This window comes from Sceloporus undulatus, chromosome 5 (genome assembly GCF_019175285.1).
Source record: "Sceloporus undulatus isolate JIND9_A2432 ecotype Alabama chromosome 5, SceUnd_v1.1, whole genome shotgun sequence".
Classification (NCBI taxonomy): domain Eukaryota; kingdom Metazoa; phylum Chordata; class Lepidosauria; order Squamata; family Phrynosomatidae; genus Sceloporus; species Sceloporus undulatus.
The window spans coordinates 145,440,480-145,462,848 of record NC_056526.1 but is presented as its reverse complement, the minus strand read 5'-3'; the positions used below and the strand labels follow the sequence as shown (position 1 = coordinate 145,462,848).

The following is a 22,369-nucleotide window of genomic DNA, read 5'->3' as shown; positions in this document are numbered from 1 at the left end:
GTATACCTGCCCACCCCAATTTAATGATCCAATTTTTTTTTGTTTTTATAACCATATAACCTATTTACTAGCAAAGTTGAGTCAGTACATTCACATTTGAAAAGAATTACATTCATCCCTCCACATCTGTGGATTTGACTTTTGCGAATTTGATTACTGAAGGATTTTATTAATATGTTATCTCTAGGAATATCTAGGTCTTCGAACGCAACTCTATGGTCAACTTTAACCAAAAGTCGTACCGAAAGACCTGAAGAACACTCCACTAGGCATTTATAGCTCTTCCAATGCAATTCTATGGTCAAATGTCTGGCAGATGTTGACCACAGAGTTGCACTGGAGAACCTAGAGATTCCTAGAGAGGTGTTTTCTCAGGTAAAAATAGTGTTTTTGTAATCTGACATTTTCCCACATTCACAAGGGTTCTGTTCCCCCAACCCCTGTAAATGTGGAGAGACAGTTGTAGCTATCACAAAAAGAAAAATGGCATGTTACTATAAATGAAGTGAAAACCACAATGTCCCTTCCCAAAAAGATGAAACATGTCATCTAGACTTGCCTAGACCAGAATTATTTGCACAACTGGGAAAAGCAGAGTCTAGAACTATAATGGATATAGGAAAAGGAAGATGCCTTTGCCAATATCAGCTCCTGCGTACACCAGCTTCACAAACAATTATAACTGAGCGAGATGACTTCTACTAATACCCACACAAGTCTGCTGTATAACATCCTAGGATAGTTTTACATCAATTTGAAAAAAAAAGAAAAAACACAAGTAGGATGGTTTTACGACCACGTAAAAAGTAATGGGATGCTATCCCACCCTGTCCTACGTTACTTTGAGTGCAGGACAGACCAAACAATGACCACCAGTACTCATTCTTTATTGGGCTGGATCAGACTGAATGTTAAATTATAGGGATTTTTTTTTAGTATAATACAAACAAGCAACATCAAACTCCAAGTTTATGCTTTTCCTTTCTTTCTATGCAGTGGCAAAGGTCCAAAACATATTGCAGAAATAATCCAGTTTGAGACTGCTTTAACTGCCATGGCTCAATGCTAGTGAATTTTGTGAGACATTTAGCCTTCTCTGTCAGAGAGCTCTGGTCCCACAAAAAACTACAATTACCAGATTTCCTAGCAGTGACCCAAGGCAGCTAAAGAGGTCTCAAACTGGATTATTTCTGCAGTGTGTTGTGGAACAAAGAGTTTGACCACTTTTACTTTCATTGTTTGGATTCTTAGAATTATGGTCTTGGTTATTTATGGTTAAATCAGTTTAGCAGCATTAGCAGCAGAGCAATAAGCGTGCACTCCACAGGTATTTGGTTAGAACAACTAGATCTGAGCTTCTGGCAAATAAACAGGGTACAAGAAATGTACTTTCTTGCTACATCTAGGTTCTACAAAAATAACTAATCTGTAGAGAAAACTATACTTGGTAAAAGAGTCCTTAGAGCTGACTCTCATGTGTTGAGTAAGAAGAAAAACAACTTTAGTAGCACAGTCTGATTTCTGCATCCACACATGGTGAGAGCAGAGAGGAAGAGAGTAAACAAAGGGCAATAAAGTTTATTGACCTCCAGAAAGGGAAGGCTATGGGAAGTGACCTCTTCCAACAGTCACACTGATCAAATGACTATAGAGCTATGCATCAGTGTTCCTGTGAGGAAGACATCACCCCTTCTCAAGGAAACACAGAGCTACATACAAGCATTAATGCTAATACTCCAACACAGATGACACAGCAGAACTTGCTCTGTCATCCAAACATCCTCATAAACTATGGTTAAATCTTAACTATGAAGATTATCGCACCAGGGTTAAAACGTTCCCTGGTGCATTCTAACGGGGGCGCAGACAGAGCGTGACGGGAACACGATGGGGTCCAGAACGTGAGTTTACTGCACACCGGAATGCCGCCTTTGCCGCCGGGCATTCCCATCGCGTTCCCACTGAGTTCCGGAAGGCGTCATTTCTGGGAACTGCTTCAAAGCGTTCCCAGAAATGGCATCCCCTGGAACTCAATGGGAACGCGATGGGAATGCCTGGCGGCAAAGGCAGCATTACGGTGTGCAGTAAACTGGCGTTCTGGGCCCCATCGCGTTCCCATCACGCTCCGTGCGCACCCCGGCGTGGGCATGTTAGAATGCACCGGGGAACGTTTTAACCCCGGTGCGATAATCTTCTATGTCTAATTGTGGGGGGAAAGCCACTTCAAGCCACGGTTCAGAAAAATGGCCCTGTTCTGTAAACTATACATATGATGAATCCTATTTTAGGAATCAAACAGTGCACTAAATTGCCTACAGTGAAAATGGGAGCTTCTGGTCTCCTTCTTGCACCCATGCTATAGAGAAGGATAGAAGGTGAAGTGCCAGCTGAGCTTTGTTCTCATAGAACACTGAACAATGAATAAATGCAGTCATTGTTATGTGGAGTAACTTTACTTGTTTGGGGTAAAAATATATGCTATATAAAGGAAATAGAGAAGTAATATATAACATATTTCTAAAAGGACCCATTTCTGTATTGCTATTCTTATTTAAACAGTTAGGAGATCACATTTTTTTATTTATTCAAAGCTTTGTGTAAAGTATTATATATGTAATATATTTGTATAATGGCTATTAGAATAAAATTATGATTTACTGACTTTGTGTATTAGTATTATTAGTATTAGTATTATTATGCACCACCAGTGTATTGAAGATTATATCCAATTTACCTAGTTTGAATGTAAATGTCATAAAATTCAATTTAAAAACAAATCAGATAATAAGATGTTTTGTTGTTGACTATTTCATGAAGGAGGATTATCTCAAATAGAATTACAAAAGAATTCTGGAATTTGAGACACATACAGCACAAAATGGAGATAAGAAAAATGTTAGTTTAGCAACAGCTTATCAATATCTGCAAAATGTGGCTTACCACACTGCAAAATAAATGAATTTACAGTCTGCTTAATGTAGCTATAAACATTTGTCTAATCATTTCCTGCAATCATGAAAGTTATATGCCTTCTCAAAAGGTAGATAAAGCAGTCTAAAAGCGTACTTACTTCTCTTGATTGCTGCTTTAATAGATGACAGGGGGCCTTGGCTTGGGAGAAAAAGAATAAATAAAGTTTGGTATCCATTGTCCAAAAAGAGAAAAACAAAATAGTTTACAATCATTTATGAAGAATTACAGTACTTGAAAAAAGATTAGGCATTCCTCCATGACCACTAGCATATTAAATTGTCCATTTTGTTTCTTCTAGCTAAGTGAAATTTCTAGTTCTATAAAAATTAATTTCAAACTGCTAAGTATTCAGCCACATATAATAAAAGCCAAGACATTACCAAGTTGACAGAATTGCAGTTTAACTACTTTTTAATGGATTAATTGCTTTTGAATTGTTGAAGTTCATATTGCCTTCTGGATAAAGTCTGGAATTTTCAGCAAGACTATGGTAACATTGCCTAAACAGATATTGATCTAAATACCTTTGCACGTGACAAACAAATAAAGGTGTAATACCATTTCCAGTGTCCTATTTTTATTAAGTATTGCATTCACACTTACCTGTGTTGATTTGGGGCAAGAAAAGCACAGATGTACCCACTCCTGTGCATTAGAAATAGATCTTGTGGAGTTCAGTGGGACATGTTTCCAAAGGAAAATAGATAGCCAGTATCTTTAATTGTTTTGATATATGGACAAAATAATTCTTTCTATTTGGTTATTTGAGCACAGCTGCAATGCCTGGAGGTTTTTACTCACATATACAAAGCACAGTTTTATCACATCTCAAGTTGCAGTATATATGAAGCAGGTTTGGGATTAAACACAATTGTCCAGTCCAGTACACAATGAAGCCTAAATTCAATTACTGCCCTCAACTAGAGTAAACTCATTCACACAATGGGATTTATAGAAGTACTGTATTGATTTACCTTTCAACAGTTGATTCAATAGATCTACTGTAGTAGAGAGTAGCAACTGTAATTAAGCCTAAATAGAAAGGTTTTATAGATAGGTTTATTTGATTGTACTAAAATTCTTTCCTGCCACAGATTCTAATAACTGGTAAAGATTTTCTACATTATTAAATAGTAAAGCTTTCCCATATTAACATTCAGTAGTGATAATCCATAGTAAGAATTAGCATGTGAAGAAAATATTCAATTGAACTATAAGACCCTTTCAACTTCTTCTCTATAATCATGGGGCTCATTCAGATTATACAGTCACAGGACTATGGCCCAAAACATACTGCAGAAATAATCCAGTTTTAGACTGCTTTAACTGCCCTGGGTCAGTGCTATGGAATCATGGGAATTGTAGTTTATTGTGGTACCAGAGCTCTCTGACAGAGAATGCTAAAAATCTCACAAAACTAGTTTCCAGAATTCTCTAGCACTGAGCCAGGGCAGTTAAAGTAGTCTCAAACTGGATTATTTGTACAGTATGATTTGGACCTATATTTTGATTTGATTCATTGATTGAAATTTTATTTATATACCACCATTCCTATGATCACGGCGGTTTACAAACAGAATAAGATACAATACGATACAGGTTACAAATATAATACAATACAAATCATAGTTTAAAAATCAAAATTAACAGCGAAAGTCCTTCATAAAAAGCCATATACTACTATACATCATTAAAATCCATCATTAACCAATCAAGATAATAAAACAATCTAAAAATACAATAAATAGTATACAGGAGCAAAACAGACAGGACATGTGAGGGAAGGCTTGACGAAATAAATGAGTCTTAAGGTTTTTCTTAAATGACTCCAGGGAGGGGGCTAAGTGGAGCTCCTCAAGGAGAGCGTTCCAAGACTGCGGGGCCACCACAGAAAAAGCCCTTTGCGCAGTCGCTGCGTATCTTGTCTTGGGAACACTCAAAAGTTTTTTCCCACGAGACCTGAGAGTGTGGGGCGGATTGTATGGGGAGAGATGGTCCTCCAAGTACTCTGGGCCCAAGCCATTTAGGGCTTTATAGGTAACAACCAACACCTTGTATTGTGACCGGAAGCGAATTGGCAGCCAGTGCAGATCTGCTAGTACAGGTGTTATGTGGCTGGCCCTGGAGCTACCAGTGACCAACCTGGCAGCCATATTTTGAACCAACTGCAGCTTCCGAGTTTGGTACAAGGGTTGCCCCATGTAGAGCGCATTACAGAAATCGAGTCGAGAGGTTACCAGTGCGTGTACTACTGTTTCAAGGTACCCCCGGTCCAGGTAGGGATGCAGCTGGCGTATCAGCCGAAGCTGATAACAGGTGCTCCTAACTGTCACATCCACCTGAGGAGTCAATTGAAGCGAGGAGTCAAGAAGCACCCCCAAACTGCGAACTGAGTCCTTCACGGGGAGTGTGACCCCGTTCAGGACTGGTGGACAAACCTCCTTCCCAGGACCAGGAGAACCTATCACAAGTACTTCCGTTTTCTCTGGATTCAGGCTGAGTCTATTTTCCCTCATCCAGCCCATTACCGACTCCAGACAGGCATTGAGCGGAGAGATGCCATCCCTAGTCACTGCATCAGTCGGAGACATAGAGAAGACTATTTGGGTGTCATCAGCGTACTGATAACACCGCGCCCTGTGTCTCCGGATGATCTCTCCCAGCGGCTTCATGTAAATGTTGAATAGCATAGGGGACAAAATCGCTCCCTGAGGGACCCCAGATGTAAGGGCCCTCTTATCGGAGCGACAGTCCCCCAGCTCCACCATCTGGAATCTGCCTGAGAGGTATATTACATTGGCATCCTAGGGACTGTGATTTGGTGAAGCAGAAAAGCTTTCTGGCTGAGAAATCTGAATATCCTTCCTAGTGTTATAAGGTTTTTGTGACTCTAATACAGAGTGGACCCTTGTTATCCGCTGGGGTTTGGTTCCAAGATCCTCTGTGGATAACAAAATCTGTGGATGCTCAAGTCCCATTAAATATAATGTCATAGCAAAATGGTGTCCCTTATAAAAAAATGGAAAATCAAGGTTTGATATTTGAAATTTAAACTTTTTTTGAACATTTTCAAACCGTGGATGCTTGAATCTGTGTATAAAAATCAGTGTATAAGAAGGGCCAACTGTATAGGACAACCCTTCTTGTCACACAACCAGCTCAAGACTAGGTAGTACACATGCAGCTGGCTTCAAATCTTCTGAGAGGAGAACACCTTATGAGAGTTCTAGGATTCCATGAAATATGAGATCTCATGGGAGCCCAAAATCTCACAAGGGTACCTCTTCTCGTGAGACTTGAGATGGCCCTTTTATAGGTCTGCTTCACATGGACCTCTCTTAGACATCTGTAGAACTGATAGTAAGAAGATGCGGTTGAGCTATGTTCACAATGTATAGACTCTGTCCGAGGCAATTGTGCTGTATACTTAAAAGTTCTGGGGTCAGTTTTTTATAATGTGGCTTGTGTCTACTCTTTCCAAAACTGGATGTAAGCTGTGCTTACAAAAGACTGACCCTGAAGCATTCTGGCAGCTAGCTGATACTCAGTCATCCTACTCTCAGCTCTACAGGAAACTGGGAAAGTAGCACATGAGACATGTGTTCTACCTTGCCTGCAAGGAGAGGGAAGAAGAGAGGTGACACATCAACCATGCCCCCAGGGGTTGGTCTGTGGGGAGAGTGGCTGGTGCCTGCTTTCAACAAAGAAAAAAATTAGGGGTTTGGGCTTTAATATAAGGCTTGACTTTAACATTCCATAAAAACAAGACATTCCATTAAAAAAGGTCTCTTGGGAATCCTAACCCCTCCCTATACTCTAAATTGCAGAATTCCACTGGACTGAATGCATATATTTACAGCTCTATAACTGCATAGTCTAAGGACTGAATTGTGGGGACCTTATGTTTCCATCATCCATGTGTTGAGAAGAATGTCTGCAAAGGAAAGTCTACTGTACGGGCATAAGCTCTTCCATTATCTGTAATTTTTTACATGCAGCAGGCTTCCCCTTACATAACCCCCTGCCCAGACATATAATAACAGCAGAACACTCTTCTGGTCTACAGTCAAAAATCAGAGCTATAGCCTTACAGCTGAAGTTGACTAAAATGAGCGGCTCATCTTCTCTATGCTTTCCCACCCTTGGATCCTCCATGGATACTGAGGGCCGACTGTATATGAACAGCACTTGGAATGGAAATCTTAAATTGGATGGCCACCTCACCTACTGTTCATTGAGCTGCACTGTCCACCTTCACTATACTCAGCTCACCCCAACTCAAAACATCTGGTTACAAATCTCACAAACACACCCTTGAGTTGTGACAAAGAAAGGATGGCTGCCTTATTTGAAATCAGAGACAGCAAACTGAGGAGAACAAAGCATTTTTATACAGACCTATCAGAAAGGACAAATAGAATTAAAGTGAAGGACTATATTCTTAGATCCAGTGTGGTGTAGTAGTTTTGAGAGTTAGACTAGCACGCAGGAGACTATGGTTTGAATCCCAGCTATGAAAACCCACTGGGTGACCTTGGCAAGTCACATTGTCTCAGCCTCAAAAATGGCAATGGCAAACCGTCTCTGAAGAAACTTGCCAAGAAAACCCTGTGATGTGGTCTCCATAAGTCGGAAATGACTTGAAGGCACACAACACATACACACTATATTCTTGGATTGCAGAATATTGTGGAAGAGGTCTCCTGAAGGGGAGGCCTGCATGGAAAAAACATAGCTCCTATCACATAAGAGGTAATTGTCCACTAGTGACAAAATATACTGTGCATGTGCACATGGCACTTTTGATTAGCCCAACAAAGTATTGACAATATGTTCAGAGGTGATAGGCTCAAAGCCTTGCTAAGCTCATTCTCTGAGGCTATGACAGCCCCTGCCATTGCTTCAAGGCCAGATATGGACAAAACGAGCTGCCCTCTTTAGTTCAAAGAAACAGGATATAGGGCAAGAAGAACCTGAGAGAATTCAGTGCTTTGCCCAAATTGATCCTCATATACAACACCAGTCTCACTAAGGTGTCCTTGGCCTCCCAGTGTGAAACTCTCATAAGAATTATATATTTTCTACTATATGCTTATCATTTAATGAATACAAATTTAATGTTTAAAATTAGGACCTCTTCTGTAAAAAAATCACACGGTCCCTAACCCTAGAATGTGCGGGCGGCGTAACAATGGTGGTGACCTGTGTACATGGGCACTGCCATTGTGACATAAGCACCACATGGCATCCGCACGTCACTTATGTAATGAGTGCACCATTGGTGCACTCGTTATGTCCGCCCTGCGGCAGAAAAAGAGCCACTTTTCCCGTGTTCTTTTTCCTCTGCACGGAAGCCATGTGGTTTGGTGGCTGCAGCTTCCCTCTGGAGGAAAGTAGGCTGCCAGCAGACCACCCTTTTCATGCGGTCTGTCCTAGGCCTTTGTTTCATGAAGCAAAGATGAAAGTTATAGCACAGACAAAGCTTAAATGTGTTATTTTTGGGGAGTATGAATCCCCAAGTCAGCATAGTCACTTAATTTCTAATCCCCAAAAATGTTACTCTTCAATTGTATGAGCTCAGTAACAAACAAACAAATAAACAAACAAACAGTTATAGACCCCCTCGCCCCCATGGACATTCTCCCCATGAGCTTAGCTACCTTTTATCATATGAACAAGATACAAGCAAAGGGATTTTAATTCTTGGTCTTCACAGTCAAAAAATCAATAAAAAATTGAGCTTTCTCTTTTTTATATACTTCAGTCATGCATGCCAAAACATAGGATTTTAAAGAAGTTTGCAGAGGTGTTCTCCACACCAGCTTTTCAGTACTTTGGCTTGACCTCTGAGTGTCTTGGATCGTCACAGAATGGTCGCTAATACTTTAGAGTGAAAGGGGCAGTTTGCATTTCTGAATGCCCCCATATATTAAATTGTTAGTGTTGTTAACTGCCCTCTAGTCAACTTCGACTCATGGTGACTCTGCAGACGAGACACCTCCAAGACTCTCTATTTTGTACCCTGCTGCTCAGGTCCTGCAGGCCCAGGTCTCCCTGATTGAGTCTAACTACCTGGCATGCAGTTTTCCTCTCTTTCTGCTGCCTCCCACCTTTCCTAGCATCATTGCCTTCTCTAACGATTCACATTTCCTCATGATGTGGCCAAAGTACAACAGCCTTAGTTCAGTCATCCTGACTTTCAGGGATAGTTCAGGTCTGATCTGTTCTAGAACCCATTTGTTTGTTTTCTTGGCCATCCGTGGTATCCTCAGCACTCTTTTCCAGCAGCACATCTCAAATGAGTTGATTTTCTCTCTATTGGCTCTGTTTTACTGTCCAGATGTGATGAGGAAAACAATGGCTTAGACAATCCTCATAGTTATGTCTTTATATTTTATGATTTTTCCAGTTATTTCTTAGCTGCTCTTCTCAATCCTAATCTTCCTCTTATTTCTTGATTGCAGTCACCATTCCAATCAATGTTTGATCAAAGGAATGGGAACTCTTTTGACTATTGCAATGCTCTCATTATCTAGAGTGAATTCTTGTAGATCTTCCACAGCCATTATTTTTGTTTTCTCAGCGTTCAACATTAAGGCACTTTCCTCCTTGACATTCTTCATTAATTGCTTGAGTTCTCTGTTGGTTTCTGCTAGTAGTATTGTGTCATCTGCATATTTTAGGTTGTTACTCTGTTACTCTAAGTCCTTACTCTATTAATATTAAATACCAAATTTAAATATTAAATACCAAAACCAACCCCCCCCAAAAAACCCACCCACTTAAACCTCACTGCAAGTTCAAAACCATCACAACTAGGATCCATGTTGCTTGATTTTCTTATAGAGAGATATCTTTCTTTCTTTTTCTTTTTAAGGAGTGTTCAAAGATACATGGGAGACAACAGCTTTAAAAAAGAGACCTGCTTGGTCTGAAATGCCATTCTACTCTAACCAGCTCATAAGCCCATGTGCTGCTTCCTGCTACATGCATAGACCAAGCCTTGAAATGCAGGAAAAGGGATCTTTAACCTCTTCCACTCCTGTTGTCAACAGACACATACTCCTGTCATTGTTTTCTCCTCATTTATCTCAGCTGCTCAGTCCCCAGTACGAGTCAAGGCACATGGGAGAAAATGCTGCCAAAACATCTGCTGTGTTTCACATTGTGCAGGAGGGGGTGAAGCAGCCTTCTGCTTGTGTTGGCTTGTGCATAAATGAGTCACTGGGTGGTTTTCTACTCCTTCCACTCCTGCTCGGTTCCAGCCATGACCCTAGCTAAACATTAGTTTGCCAAGCAGAGTCATAAGCCATTGTACATCAACATTTTTCTCTTTGCGCATAATGGTGCATTATTTTACATGTGTGCTGGCTGTGATCTATCCACATTAGTTTAGCACTTAAATACCGGTTTACATAGAGGGGCTGGCTGCTTTGATGCTTCAGCATAAAACATTAGCCTGCACCCCTTTCAACATTGTCAAACAACAACAGTAATCCACAGAATAAAAGCTTTAAATTTAGACACCACATGTTACATACCAACAGCACTAAAAAAGAGAGAACCAAGAATGCTTGGGCATGCCACTAGACGCATCTCAAAAACAATAACAACATGCTCACATTTGGTGGTCCTCTCCCTCAATCCTTATGAGAAGCAGAGAAGGAAACCCCAAATACTTTGAACAACAAGAAAATGTTAAAGTATTATAAAACTATTAATGAATTTATTTCAAGCTTTTGGGGGGCAGAGCCCAACTTGAGATGGCCTTATCCACAAGCTCACATTGTTAAACCAACCAAGCAGCCAAGTTTCGACCTTGTACACAGACCTTCATCTTTAAGGAGCTACAGGGCTTGTTTGTTTGTTTGTTTGTTTCTCTACAAATAACTTACTTACACTCTTCTGGAATTTGTCACTATAGATACTTTTAAGATTAAAACATCTGTAGAAAACCAAATTATGTTTCTGCACAGTAACAGATTGTTCCAAGTAGCTGCTGACTCAGTCAAGTTACATCCTTTACAGCATTAGAAATCCCAACTGATGATAGTAGCCTTGAAGGCTACGTGTTTCACAGAAATTCTAAATTAGTATAATACAACCACACCTCTTCTAAACTTGCTTTACCAGATACAGCAACACAGGTTAGCAAAGTTGTAATAATGAAATGTCAAACTTTACTATGCAAACTGAAGGACTACATTTCTATCATACCATGCCCTGGAAGGAATTCTCACTGAAAAGAAACAAATGCTTCTAACAAAACATAGCAAAACACTCTTACATCCCTATTTGAAATTCAATTTAAAAAAATGCAGTTATCTAAACTCTCATTGTATTGATTTTTATTTTCTTCATCTGCACATAAAGTATGCAAAAGAAGATCTGGAGGCAGACTGAAATCTTTAGCCTGAAGTAGCCCAATGAACTACAGATAAACCAGTTTAGGCATCAAGGAAGTGGGAACTCCCATGTATCTTTTAACACTCCTTACAAAATTACCATGTGCTAACATAAACAATGTAATTCTTATTGTTTAAATGAATGTTAAAGATCAGCAACTAAAAGTAAAATCCAGAGAAGCCAAGACGGTAAGTCTGTATCAGTATTTTAATATCCACAATCTACTGTACCTACTTACATTTAAGCTAAAACATGTAGGCTGCACCCTACATCTTCTAATAACACAAAACAGGCCATAGGTGACCATAGTCATAGGTGATCATGCCAAAGTCTCTAGAAATTTTCATGTTTTCCTTTCCAAGAGTAACTCAAGAAAGATTTCCTTCTGTTGCTCCTCCTATTTTGATTTCTGTTGTTGGAAAAGGGGCATATGGTGACATTATGGTGTGTGTGTGTGCATGTGCCAGAAGCTGTGAATAAATGGGATCTAAAGTTCCCCCATTTCCCAGTATGCCCAAGAACGGGGAAGGGCTATGTAATTTTGGTAGCTGGTGTCACTTATTTCTCTCCCAGTTCAATAAGTGGAAGATTTTTTTAAACATCCCCTAAGAAATGGGGTAAAGAACAAGCATTCACCATGACCACCAGTTTTTATCCTGTTGGCGTTAACCCAGCAGGACTTAGGAAAAAATTGTTCTTTTAATTTCACATGCTTTCTCACATCCCTTATGATTGTTCCATTTAATATATTATCAACAAAGACTTTATGTCTTTAGAAAGCACCATCCTAAAATGTTAGCTGCTGGAAGTTGTCTCTCTCATGATGTGGGGGAGAGTAATTTAATAATCTGACTTGGAAATACTTTACCTTTTGTCTTTCACTTTCTGCATCCCTAAATTGCAACTCTTCATTCATTTTAATTATGCTTTTCAAACAAACCTGCAGTTATTTGAATGTCATCTGGACTAGATAATAATATATGTTCTGTATTATAAGCTGTATCACCATGTAGGGAATCACAATTCCTCTTTGTTCTGTAAAACAACATGCATCTCAAATAAAATGTTGGAAGGGGAATAGAAAATGACTATAGCATTGTTTAGTGTTCCTTCTTTTTTAAAAATAAATCTGAATGTGTTCAAAATTATTTCAAATAGACTTTCCTGAATAAAAAAAACCCCAAGATCCCAAATGTAACTGGTAAGATTACTGTGTGCCCTCCTTGTGTACCAAAGGTACACCTGACACACTAGCCTTTGTGCTACTGAGCATTTTATCATACACAGAATCATTCTGATTGTCATGGCTGGGAACGGGGGGGGGGGGGGGAATACCCATCGCAAGCCAGGCTGCTTCTTTAAGAAACCTTGTTTTCTTTATAAACCTGCTAGTATACATGGCATCTTCATTCTTTTGCTTTGAGTTTAATAGTCTCCCTAGCATGGCAGACTGTTTGCTCCTATGTTCTCATAATCTGTATGGTCTTGATTAATCCTTATAGAATGTTATGTATAGAAACTTGTTCTTAAACAGGAGACGTACATAGCCAATACAAAGCAGAACAGATGTGTACAGTATCTCTTGGTTGTTTCTACCATTCCTTTTTATTCTTGACACTTGCTTCAAAAAACAGGGCATCACTTGCATACTGTGCAGCAGGAAGGCAACCTGCTCCAAATACTTCATAGATGCAATGGCCAAGATCCAATAAACATGCTGGCACAGTGCAAGCCTCAACCAGCACACATATGCTATTACTTGGAAAGTGGGTAGAAGATGCTCTTCCTTTCCCATCCATTCAATGTGAAATAGCAGCTGTTGGGTTCAGGCGCACAGCTCAGTTGCCCTTTTACATCTTAGGGAGAAAGGAACAGATTCTTCCCCAGTGTAAGGCAGTTCCTTCTTCCCCATACGTGTGACAGCAGTTGGACTACAGCAAGGTGCCCTTCTGCAGCAGATCAGTTAAGGAGACAGAGCTGTGCTCATGAGTGCACTCCCCAAATGCCCCCCTGTGCGATTGCATAAAGAATGACAGGATATGTCTTTCTGCAACAACCCCCACAATATGTATGCCAGGGGTTATCCTTGTGTATGTCACTGAAAGGAGTCTAGCCTTTGTATTACAAATACATGAAGACTAGAATGTAATTTAGCATTATCCCATTAGCATTTTTAAAATAAGCCCTGTCTAAAAATGTGTCAGTCAACAGCTGGTACAGGCAACTACTATGAGATGAGGCCAAAATGAGTTCACTGGAAATGTTGGGAAGAAGTCAAATTTTACTTGGGCCCAGAATTAAGTAGTGAAAGGGGCTTGGAAATGGAGATGTTAAATCAGTCCGATCCTCAGTCTAAGAGTTCCATTTATTATCATTGCAAGAGAGAGTTTAATGATCAAGCTAACAGTATGTGAACAGAGAAGAGTTGAGTACAAAATTGTAGAAAAAATAAAAAAGACAAGTGTAGCAAAATTAAAGACATAAATGTCTAGCTATCTAGACATTACAGTCTGAACACCACCTGATAATTTATCAGAAGTAAACAAACAGCTCATATAAGAAATACTGGGTTATGAAAAGATCTAATTGTACAAAATTCTCTCCTGATTTAGTCAGTGTGTGTTATGGAGACACATGATGTTGAAAACCAATCTCTAAAGATTAGATACAGTGTTAAACTTCACCAGAAGAATTCATTATTTAAGGTGTTAAACTATATAACATTTTAGTCAATAATAACTTTTTTTAATGTAAGCCTTTTCAGTTTTTGTACTGCAAAGGAAAGATTATAATGGAAACAGGAAAATAAAAAAAGACCACTCCTAGTCCCAATGCAATATTTAGCCTATTAGGAAAAATAAAGATGTCCAATGTGATTACCTGCACTTACTTTAATAACTATACCAGATCTAGGATGTAGGACTGATCTTTTTTAATACTGTATTTGATCCTTTTCTCAACAATTATTAACACATATAAAAAAAGGACAGAGGATGAATAAGTAAATAAATACAGGGAAAAAAGAGCTCACCCTGATGAACGATGATCAGATTTACTTCTCTCAGAACGATCTGGAAAACAGAAGAAGTGTTAGTTTAATTTAGAATAGTTCAAGCAGGAACACACCATATTTTACAAAATATGTAAAGCTAGTCTCTGCTTGTTTTCTTTAAGAGGGTACTTTGTCTGGCAGCAAAGAAAAAGTCTGCAATTTTAAAGTTTGTTAAACATAGCCTTGTTTTTAGGTTTCCTTGTTTTTAACTTTAAACAAATGTTCATTTTTTAAAAGCAACCATCTTTTCTTTTACAAAAGAGAGAGAGCAATGGAAAAGAAAACCACTGGATTAGTCAGCACATAAAAATCATTCCATGATTCACAGCTGGCAGATTCTAGGAAAGGATGGAGGTACAGAGGGGTGGCTCCAACAGTTCATGCAAACAGACTGCAATTCTATTCTGGATTAACTCTTTCAGTGAAATGCTATACATGTATAGTCAGAAGTAAGTATCGCTGAATTCAATTACATTTATAGCCAGACACGTGTGTAGAATTGCAACCAAAGCCCCTCTAACCTTTCCTGTTCATAAATATATCTTTATTCAGGAAGCCTTTCTAGTTTTTATTTAAAAGAACAAAAAACAACTTGAAGCGTCCAGGACAACATAACTTATACCTTTCTTGCTTGTATAGTCATCTTGCTGGAGAAACTATTTTTGCTTTTTAGAAATCCAAATACAGTAATGTACTGCATATGTGATTCGCTTCATCATTATTGGTTTAGTTTTCAAAGTTGTGTATGATAAAGGTTTTTCACAAGAATTTGGAAGAAACTGTTCTGAGCACAAAAGCACATTATGTTTACATTTGAATTACAGAATATTCTATTGCAACAGATTTTAATAGTCTGTTTGGTCTTGGTTTTAAAAATTATTTGAAATAGCTATTTTAGTAAGTACTGTAATTTAAAAACTATTTTCCCACTAAACACAGGGATTCTTTCTAGCTTTCTTGTTTGTAGCTTGTATAAATAAATACTATTTTATGTGTCTGATTAGTTATATAAATTTGTTTCAGTCTGCACCCTTTTCCTGTATCTGAAACCATCGCCTTTTTAAAAAAGAAGCCTTCTAAAACAGGAAATCCTGAACCATAAAAGCTGCCTCACCTTATTTCACAAACTGAATTTAAAATAGTGCTTAAGTTAAAGAACTTGCCTTAATGATAGATGACAACAGGCGTGAGCACACACACACAACACGGATGTAATTTATTTCCAGTTCTGCTGTAGCCTTCTGTTTTTATTTAGTAATTCTTTTTTATTGTTTTGTCCTATTTCCAATAAATGAATACACTTTCAGTTCAACAACAGCAATATTACATACATACCACAGCAGTACAGTGTATTACGTTTTGCATTGCACTGAATTTCATCAAAGCTAACATACTGTACAACAACATATAATTATTCCCGCAATGATAAAAAAAATGTACCCAGCATATAAGAAAAAGTTTCCTCCTTTTCCACACAATTCAGTCTGTTGATCACCTTACCTGAGACTACAGAGGAACAGAGAGATGTTTCCTTTCAAACTGTTTTCTATTGGATGCTGGAAATGTGTATTCAGATATGTAACAGCAACAAAATAAGAGGGCTTTCCAAGTAGTACGACATCAGAAGTGAGAAAGAGAAATCACAGACCATGTAAACAGCATCGGAGAACTTCCCTCCTGCTTCTGATTGGCAGCTTCATCGTGGCCTGTCTCAGAAGTTGGAATGCTGTCATTCAGGAAGTGAATGTTATTCCTTTTTCCCTTTCATTTTTTACTTAAACAGGAAATGGTTCAGAAGGGCTTGCACAATTTTATTGCTTAAAATAGGATGGGGAATAGTGTCCAACATACAACAGTGTCGAAATCTTAACCTTTTAAAAGAAAACAATTTTAAAAAAAAAGAATTGCTCTGTAAACAGAAAACCTGCCTAACTTAAATATATATTGATGGAAGATGAGGCATACTAACTTTACTTTGTGGAAAGATAGAAAGACCTCATTTTTAAAGAGCATTATTTCTATAGTTTTTTGTGGGTATTTGGTGCTATGTGGCCATGTTTTTTGTGGACCTGAAGGATGGGCTGGGTTTTACTGCAGTGGCTTAACTCCTTCAGATTTCTTTCATGCCATGTCTCTGGGCTTCTTTGAGGCATGAAAGAAATCTGAAATAAGGCCCAGGCCTTCCTTTAGGTTCACAATAACATGGCCACATAGCTTGAAAAACCCACAGAAAACTATGGATGCCGGCCATGAAAGCCTTTGAGTTCACAATGGACATTATTTGCATTTTCAGTTAACCAACAGGATAATGATTATGTGAAAATGGAGGTGTTAAAACTGTTCTTCTTCCACAACTTGCTTCTAATATATAAAGAGAGAGCTGGATAAGGCTCAGGCACATAAAAATGTGAAGCTGACACAAAGGAATCTTAAATATTTTTCCAGCTCTGGAAAACAAATAACGTTCTTCAACAAAGAAAGCTCAGCAGTGGCCAACATTTCTTGAAAATGTGTCATCGGTCAAATCATGAAGTAGTAACACAGTATATGCATACAGAAACTCCCCCTCCTATCACTCTCACCACACTGACTTCCAGAAGCAAGGGACAATACTGCACTGGATAGTCAGGCAGATAAGTAGGCAATATTGTTCCCCAGCTAAGTACACCTATTGTGTATTTTGTGCCAAGATCACTAATTCACAAGCTATGGATAATAATATAGTTGGCCCTCCATATCCACAGATTCTGCATCCACAGATTCAATGAGACACAGATTGAATTTTTTTTTAAAAAAATTCCAAAAAGCAAACTGTGGTTTTGCCATTTCATATAAGGGACACTATTTTATTATGCCATTATTTATACTGGACTTGAGCATCCCCAGAGTTTGGTATCATGGGGAGTCCTGAAACCAAACCCCAGCAGATAACAAGGGTCTATTTCTGGACACTGGGGCAGTGGAATAAAATTAGGTATAGAATAGCACAGTGATGGCCACTTTTTGGGGTCCACATGCCGGGGGTGGAGCTTCTGCCCCCAGAGGCAGGGCTGCATGCTGGGGGGCAGGGCTTCCACCCTCCAAAGGTGAGGCTTCCAAGGCAAGACTTCTCCCCCTGTCCTTTCCCCGGCCTCCTGATCTCTCTGAGAGACAGCTAGAAATCAGGGAAGGTCTGAGAAGGGGGCAAGGGGCACGTGCCTGTTGATCCTCCTCCTCCTGTCTTTACCCCAGCCTCCAGCTGTCTCTGAGAGACAACTGGGGGTTGGGAAAAGTCTGTGGGGAGGAGGAGGAGAAGTGGGAACATGCCTCGTCCTCCTCTTCCCGAACCTTTCCTGACCCCCAGCTGTCTTTCTGGAGGCGTATGGCATGGGTGCGCTATACTCCCAAAAGCAAACCCTGATTTTGCCATTGTATATAAGGGTCACCTTTTTACTTCCCCATTGTACATAATGGGATTTGAGCTTCCATGGATTTTGGTATTCACAGGGGGTCCTGAAATCAAACCCCAGCAGATGCCAATGACCTCTGGAGTATTTTAGACTGCATTAACAGAATATGTTTTCATTACGTATAGAGGGAAGTATCAGTACCACTATATTCTGTGCTAGTCAGGTCTCATCTGGAGTACTGCATTCAGTCCTAGGCATCTCAGTTTAAGAAGTACATAGACAAATTAGAGCACATTCAAAGAAGGGCAAAAATGATGATAAAGAGTTAGACTGAAGGAGTTGGACATATTCAGCCTGGTGAAGAGAAGACTGTGGTTAGGACATAATTGGCATCTTTAAATATATAAAGGGCTGTCAAAGATAGGGGGTGCAGCTTTCTTCTCTACTGCCCCAAAGGGTAAGACCAGGTCTAATAGTTTTATGTTGCCGTAGATTTTGATTAAACGTTAGAAGGAATTTCTTGACTATAAGAGCAGTTTCACAATGGAACCAGTTACTTAGACAGGCGGTAGGATCTCTTTGGCGGGTTATAGACCGCCGCTTTGAGGCAGTCTGCCGCCGCCGCCGTTTGCTCCGTAAGGGAGCCGTCGCAGCCACACCGCGCAGCTCCCTTACGGAGCAAAAAAGAAGCTCCAAAATGGAGCTTCTTTCTGCGGCGCCTCTGTGACGTCGGAGGCGCCAGGGGCGCATTCGCGACATCACAGGCACTTCGACACGTTCGGATGCACAGCGTCCGATACGTAAAGATGGCGCCGGCCGTGTGGAACGGCCAGCGCCATATTGTACGGACAGAGTCCGTATTAGACCCAGGGGCGTCTAGAAGAGACGCCCCTTTTTTAAAATGGGACGTCCTGCGGATGCCCCAAGTGCCGGTTTGTAACCGGCCCAAGTCTTCAAAAAGAGACTGGACAGCTACTTGCTGGGGATGCTCTAACTGGAGTTCCTGCACTGAGCGGTGGGGAAGGAAGCTGGATTGTGTGGCCTATGGGGCACCATCCTACTCTATGATTCTATGGGTCTTATGATGCTATAATATGGTAATGAAAGAAAAATTGGACATCAATAATCTCTATTTGGTTTAAAGCATAATCCAAATTATGGAAATAAATAATTAAATATGGTGCAATTATGCAGGGTAGGGGAGCTAAAATAATAAAGATTCCAAACAACATTAACCAGAAAAATTGTATCCTAATTGTATGGTTCATCTGCACATTTTGCCCTTCAGGTGATTAGCATGTAACAATGTTTTATTATAACAGTTTAAATTGAAGGGGAGCAAAAGTTTACACATAACAAGGGCAAAGTCATACTAGAGAATCGTTCACTAGCAGGGGTTTTGCAGAGTCTTAATCTGAACGGTGTAGCTAGGATTAGCAACTTGGCAACTACATGCACAAAGCCTTCCCTGAAGGGAACTTTATAGCACACTTCCTTCATGCTTCTTATATCGTGCTGTTTAAAATGTTCTTTAACCACATCTTGCCATAACAATACCTGGGATTTTAAAATCCTGCAGGGCACAGTGGCTTGAATCAGTTATCATCTGAAAACAGTTTCTTTTCAAGAATGGAATGAGAACATAGCCGGCTTGCCCAAATCTGCTGGAAACCAGACTGGGAAGAAACAGCATACCCTTGGGCACTATGAGTACAATTCTAAACAGTACTGATTTTGTGAACCAGATTATCTCACTGTGTTGAACTCATTCTAACCGTCTTGTTACATGAAGACCTGCCTCTTGTCTTGGAATAGTTTACACTTGTTGTTTTTCTGTGCAGAACATTTTGACCCATACTAAGCTACAATATTCAAGTCAAGTTCTGGACACATACACAAGACATCTCTGTATTTGATTTTTCTCTCTGGTTTACATCATACCATCTAGAACAGGGAGGTAAATGGAATATGCTACAGGCAGAATATTTAATTTCTGAACTAGGAGCAACTATCACTTCTAGTTACCCAGTTTCATGGGAATCAGTTGCTACATATATCAGGTACACATCTAATTCTAAATTATGTATCCCAAGACATCTATCTATCCTCCCAGCTAAAAGGAAACACAAACTAACCTTGTCATGTACAAAAGCATAGCCTGAAATGACCATCCACCACTCAATACAGAAAAAAGACAATATTAATTACTGTACCTGCAAAAGCACAGGCAGCAAGAGACAACACAGGGGAAATTATCCATAAACAACAAGAAAAAAAAACTTGAATGAAATGTTTAAAGAGTGGTCCTTCTTTAAACACAGCCACCACTACATGATCTTAAGTTTTAAATGTGTGTGCTTTTTTAACATTAAGAAAATTAATTCTTTCCCTTTACACCTGCAGTTTCAACTCTATGATTCTATGCTATGGCAACTTTCATCAGCAATGTGCAAAGCTGAGAAAACCATGGAACTGCTAAGCTGGAGGGGACCCCAGAAATCAACAGGTCCAATCTCCATGGGATCTGTAGGTCAACCTGCAGCAACAGCATCTCCAAAAGGTGGCTTTTCAGCCTACAATGAAGTACCTGCAGCAAAGGATAGCTGGCCATTTTCCAAAGCAGCCCACACAACTGTCAGCACTTATCATTAAGAAGTTTCTCCTTGTATTCAGTCAAAATCTGCTTTCCTTCAGTTTCCATTCACTAATTCTAAGTCAGTGTGGTGTCGTTTGACTGCTGAATTAGGATTAGCTGAGTTCAAATCCTTGCTCTGCCTTGGAAATCCATTGGGGAAAGTCATATTCCCTCAGCCTTAGAGTAAGGCAGTGGAAAACCTCCTCTGAATAAATCTTGTCAAGAAAATCTTATACAGTAATAGGGTTGCCATAAGTTAAAGCCACTAAGAATAGAATCACAATCAAAGCACTCCTGACAAATGGACATTCTGCCTTTGTTTAAAAACCTCCAAAGAAGGAGACTCCACCACCCGCCGAGAGAGTGTCTTCCACTCGAACATCTCTTACTGTCAGGAAGTTCTTCCTAATGTTGAGATGGAATCTCTTTTCCTGTAGTTTGCATCCATTTTGCCAGGTCCTATTCTCTTGAGCTGCAGAAAACAGGCTTGCTCCTTCAAATATTTAAACAGAGCTATTATGTCACCTCTTAACCTTCTCTTCTCCAGGCTAAACATACCCAGTTTCCTAAGTCTTTCCCAACAGGACATGATTTCCAGACCCTTCACCCTTCTCTGGACACACTCCAGCTTGTTAACATCCTTTCTGAAGTGTGGTGCCCAGAACTGGACACAATATTCCAGGTGAGGCCTGACCAAAGCAGAACAGAGTGGCACTATTACTTCCCTCAATCTAGACACTATACTTCTATTGATCCTGCCTAGAATTGCATTGCATTTTTAGCTGCCACATCATACTGTTCACTCATGTTCAATTTCTTGTCTACTAGGACTGCTAGATACCATTCACATGTACTGTTATTTTTAAGCCAGGTGTCCCCCATCCTAACAGCTGTAAATAATAACAGCAATAAAGCCCTAGTTCCACCTTGGAGCAAAAGAAAACATGTTGCTCCATCTACTTTATGAAAGCCCTTCAGATATTTGAAGGTCACTATCATCTCTCTCTTTCTGTCATCTTATCTTTATCAGCGTAAGCAAGGAGAATCTTTAAACACCACCCTGCTCTGAGCTCCAGATGGTCAATGTCCTTCTTAAAATGTGACATCCAAAACTTAAAACATCATTGCAGAGGCTGCCAGAATTAAGTCATTTCAAAGTATAAGATATATAAAATACATTTTTATATTTCAGAAAGCTGAAAAAGAAAAAGTGTAAAAACTGGTTCCTGAAAAACTTACTAGTGTATTAACTGAACATGGCTTTCTACAGAGAAATAAAGTAGACAAATAAAAATATTTGTCATTTAAAAGACGCTGCACAAGTCCACATAGCCCCATCATTTTAACAGCTTAGCATTCCCTGTCAGCTACTGCTGTGTGGTTTCCCAAACCTCCCATTCAGCACAAATGAACAAGCATTAAAAAGGAAGGTCTTTACACCTAAAGGATTTATAGAAAGCATTTATTCTGAATCTGTGAAATCACTTTTTGATAAGTCTGTTCCCAAGACTGTACAGCCAAATGAAACCAACCTATTGAGTATTCAACATGACACCATGTGGAACATGCAAGAAAAGCTGGGAGGGACTCTACCTTTTGTTGAGAACAATACAGGCCTCATACTTTATTCTCCTGAAACCTCCCAGACAAGAGCCTTAGAAAAGTAGAAAATACTCCTTGGTCAAGAGATCAGCTTTAAAATGAAATATAGTGTTGCTAGAGTAGTTATTAACCACAGTTTAATGTTAACTGGGGTTTGATGTTAAACAGAATCTCAATTAATATTAGTACTTAGTATTAGAATGATGTTCAGTACCTGGATTGCAGACCACTAATGAATACCTGGTGCTGAAGGCTATATTTCAAAGGAAGGAATTGACAGGCCCTCTTCTATTCCTTGCCTGAGAAAACACT

At 39.5% G+C, this 22,369-nt stretch overlaps 1 protein-coding gene across 14 annotated transcripts in view; it reads right to left on the bottom strand.

The window, feature by feature from the left end:
* Window positions 1–22,369, bottom strand: part of SH3D19 (SH3 domain containing 19) — an 84,434-nt gene that overhangs the window by 48,040 nt on the left and 14,025 nt on the right. For 2 of the 14 annotated variants that reach the window (XM_042466692.1, XM_042466685.1), the window contains exons 2-5: window positions 15,932–16,157; window positions 15,595–15,709; window positions 14,411–14,450; window positions 3,071–3,111 (exon numbers count right to left, since the gene is read on the bottom strand). Coding sequence is in view for 8 of the 14 variants with exons in the window: in XM_042466691.1 (XP_042322625.1) it covers window positions 3,071–3,111; window positions 3,948–4,005; window positions 14,411–14,450; window positions 15,054–15,131 (217 nt within the window). In the remaining 6 variants the exon portion in view is untranslated. The other 12 variants (XM_042466683.1, XM_042466690.1, XM_042466680.1 and 9 more) reach the window with 9 other exon arrangements.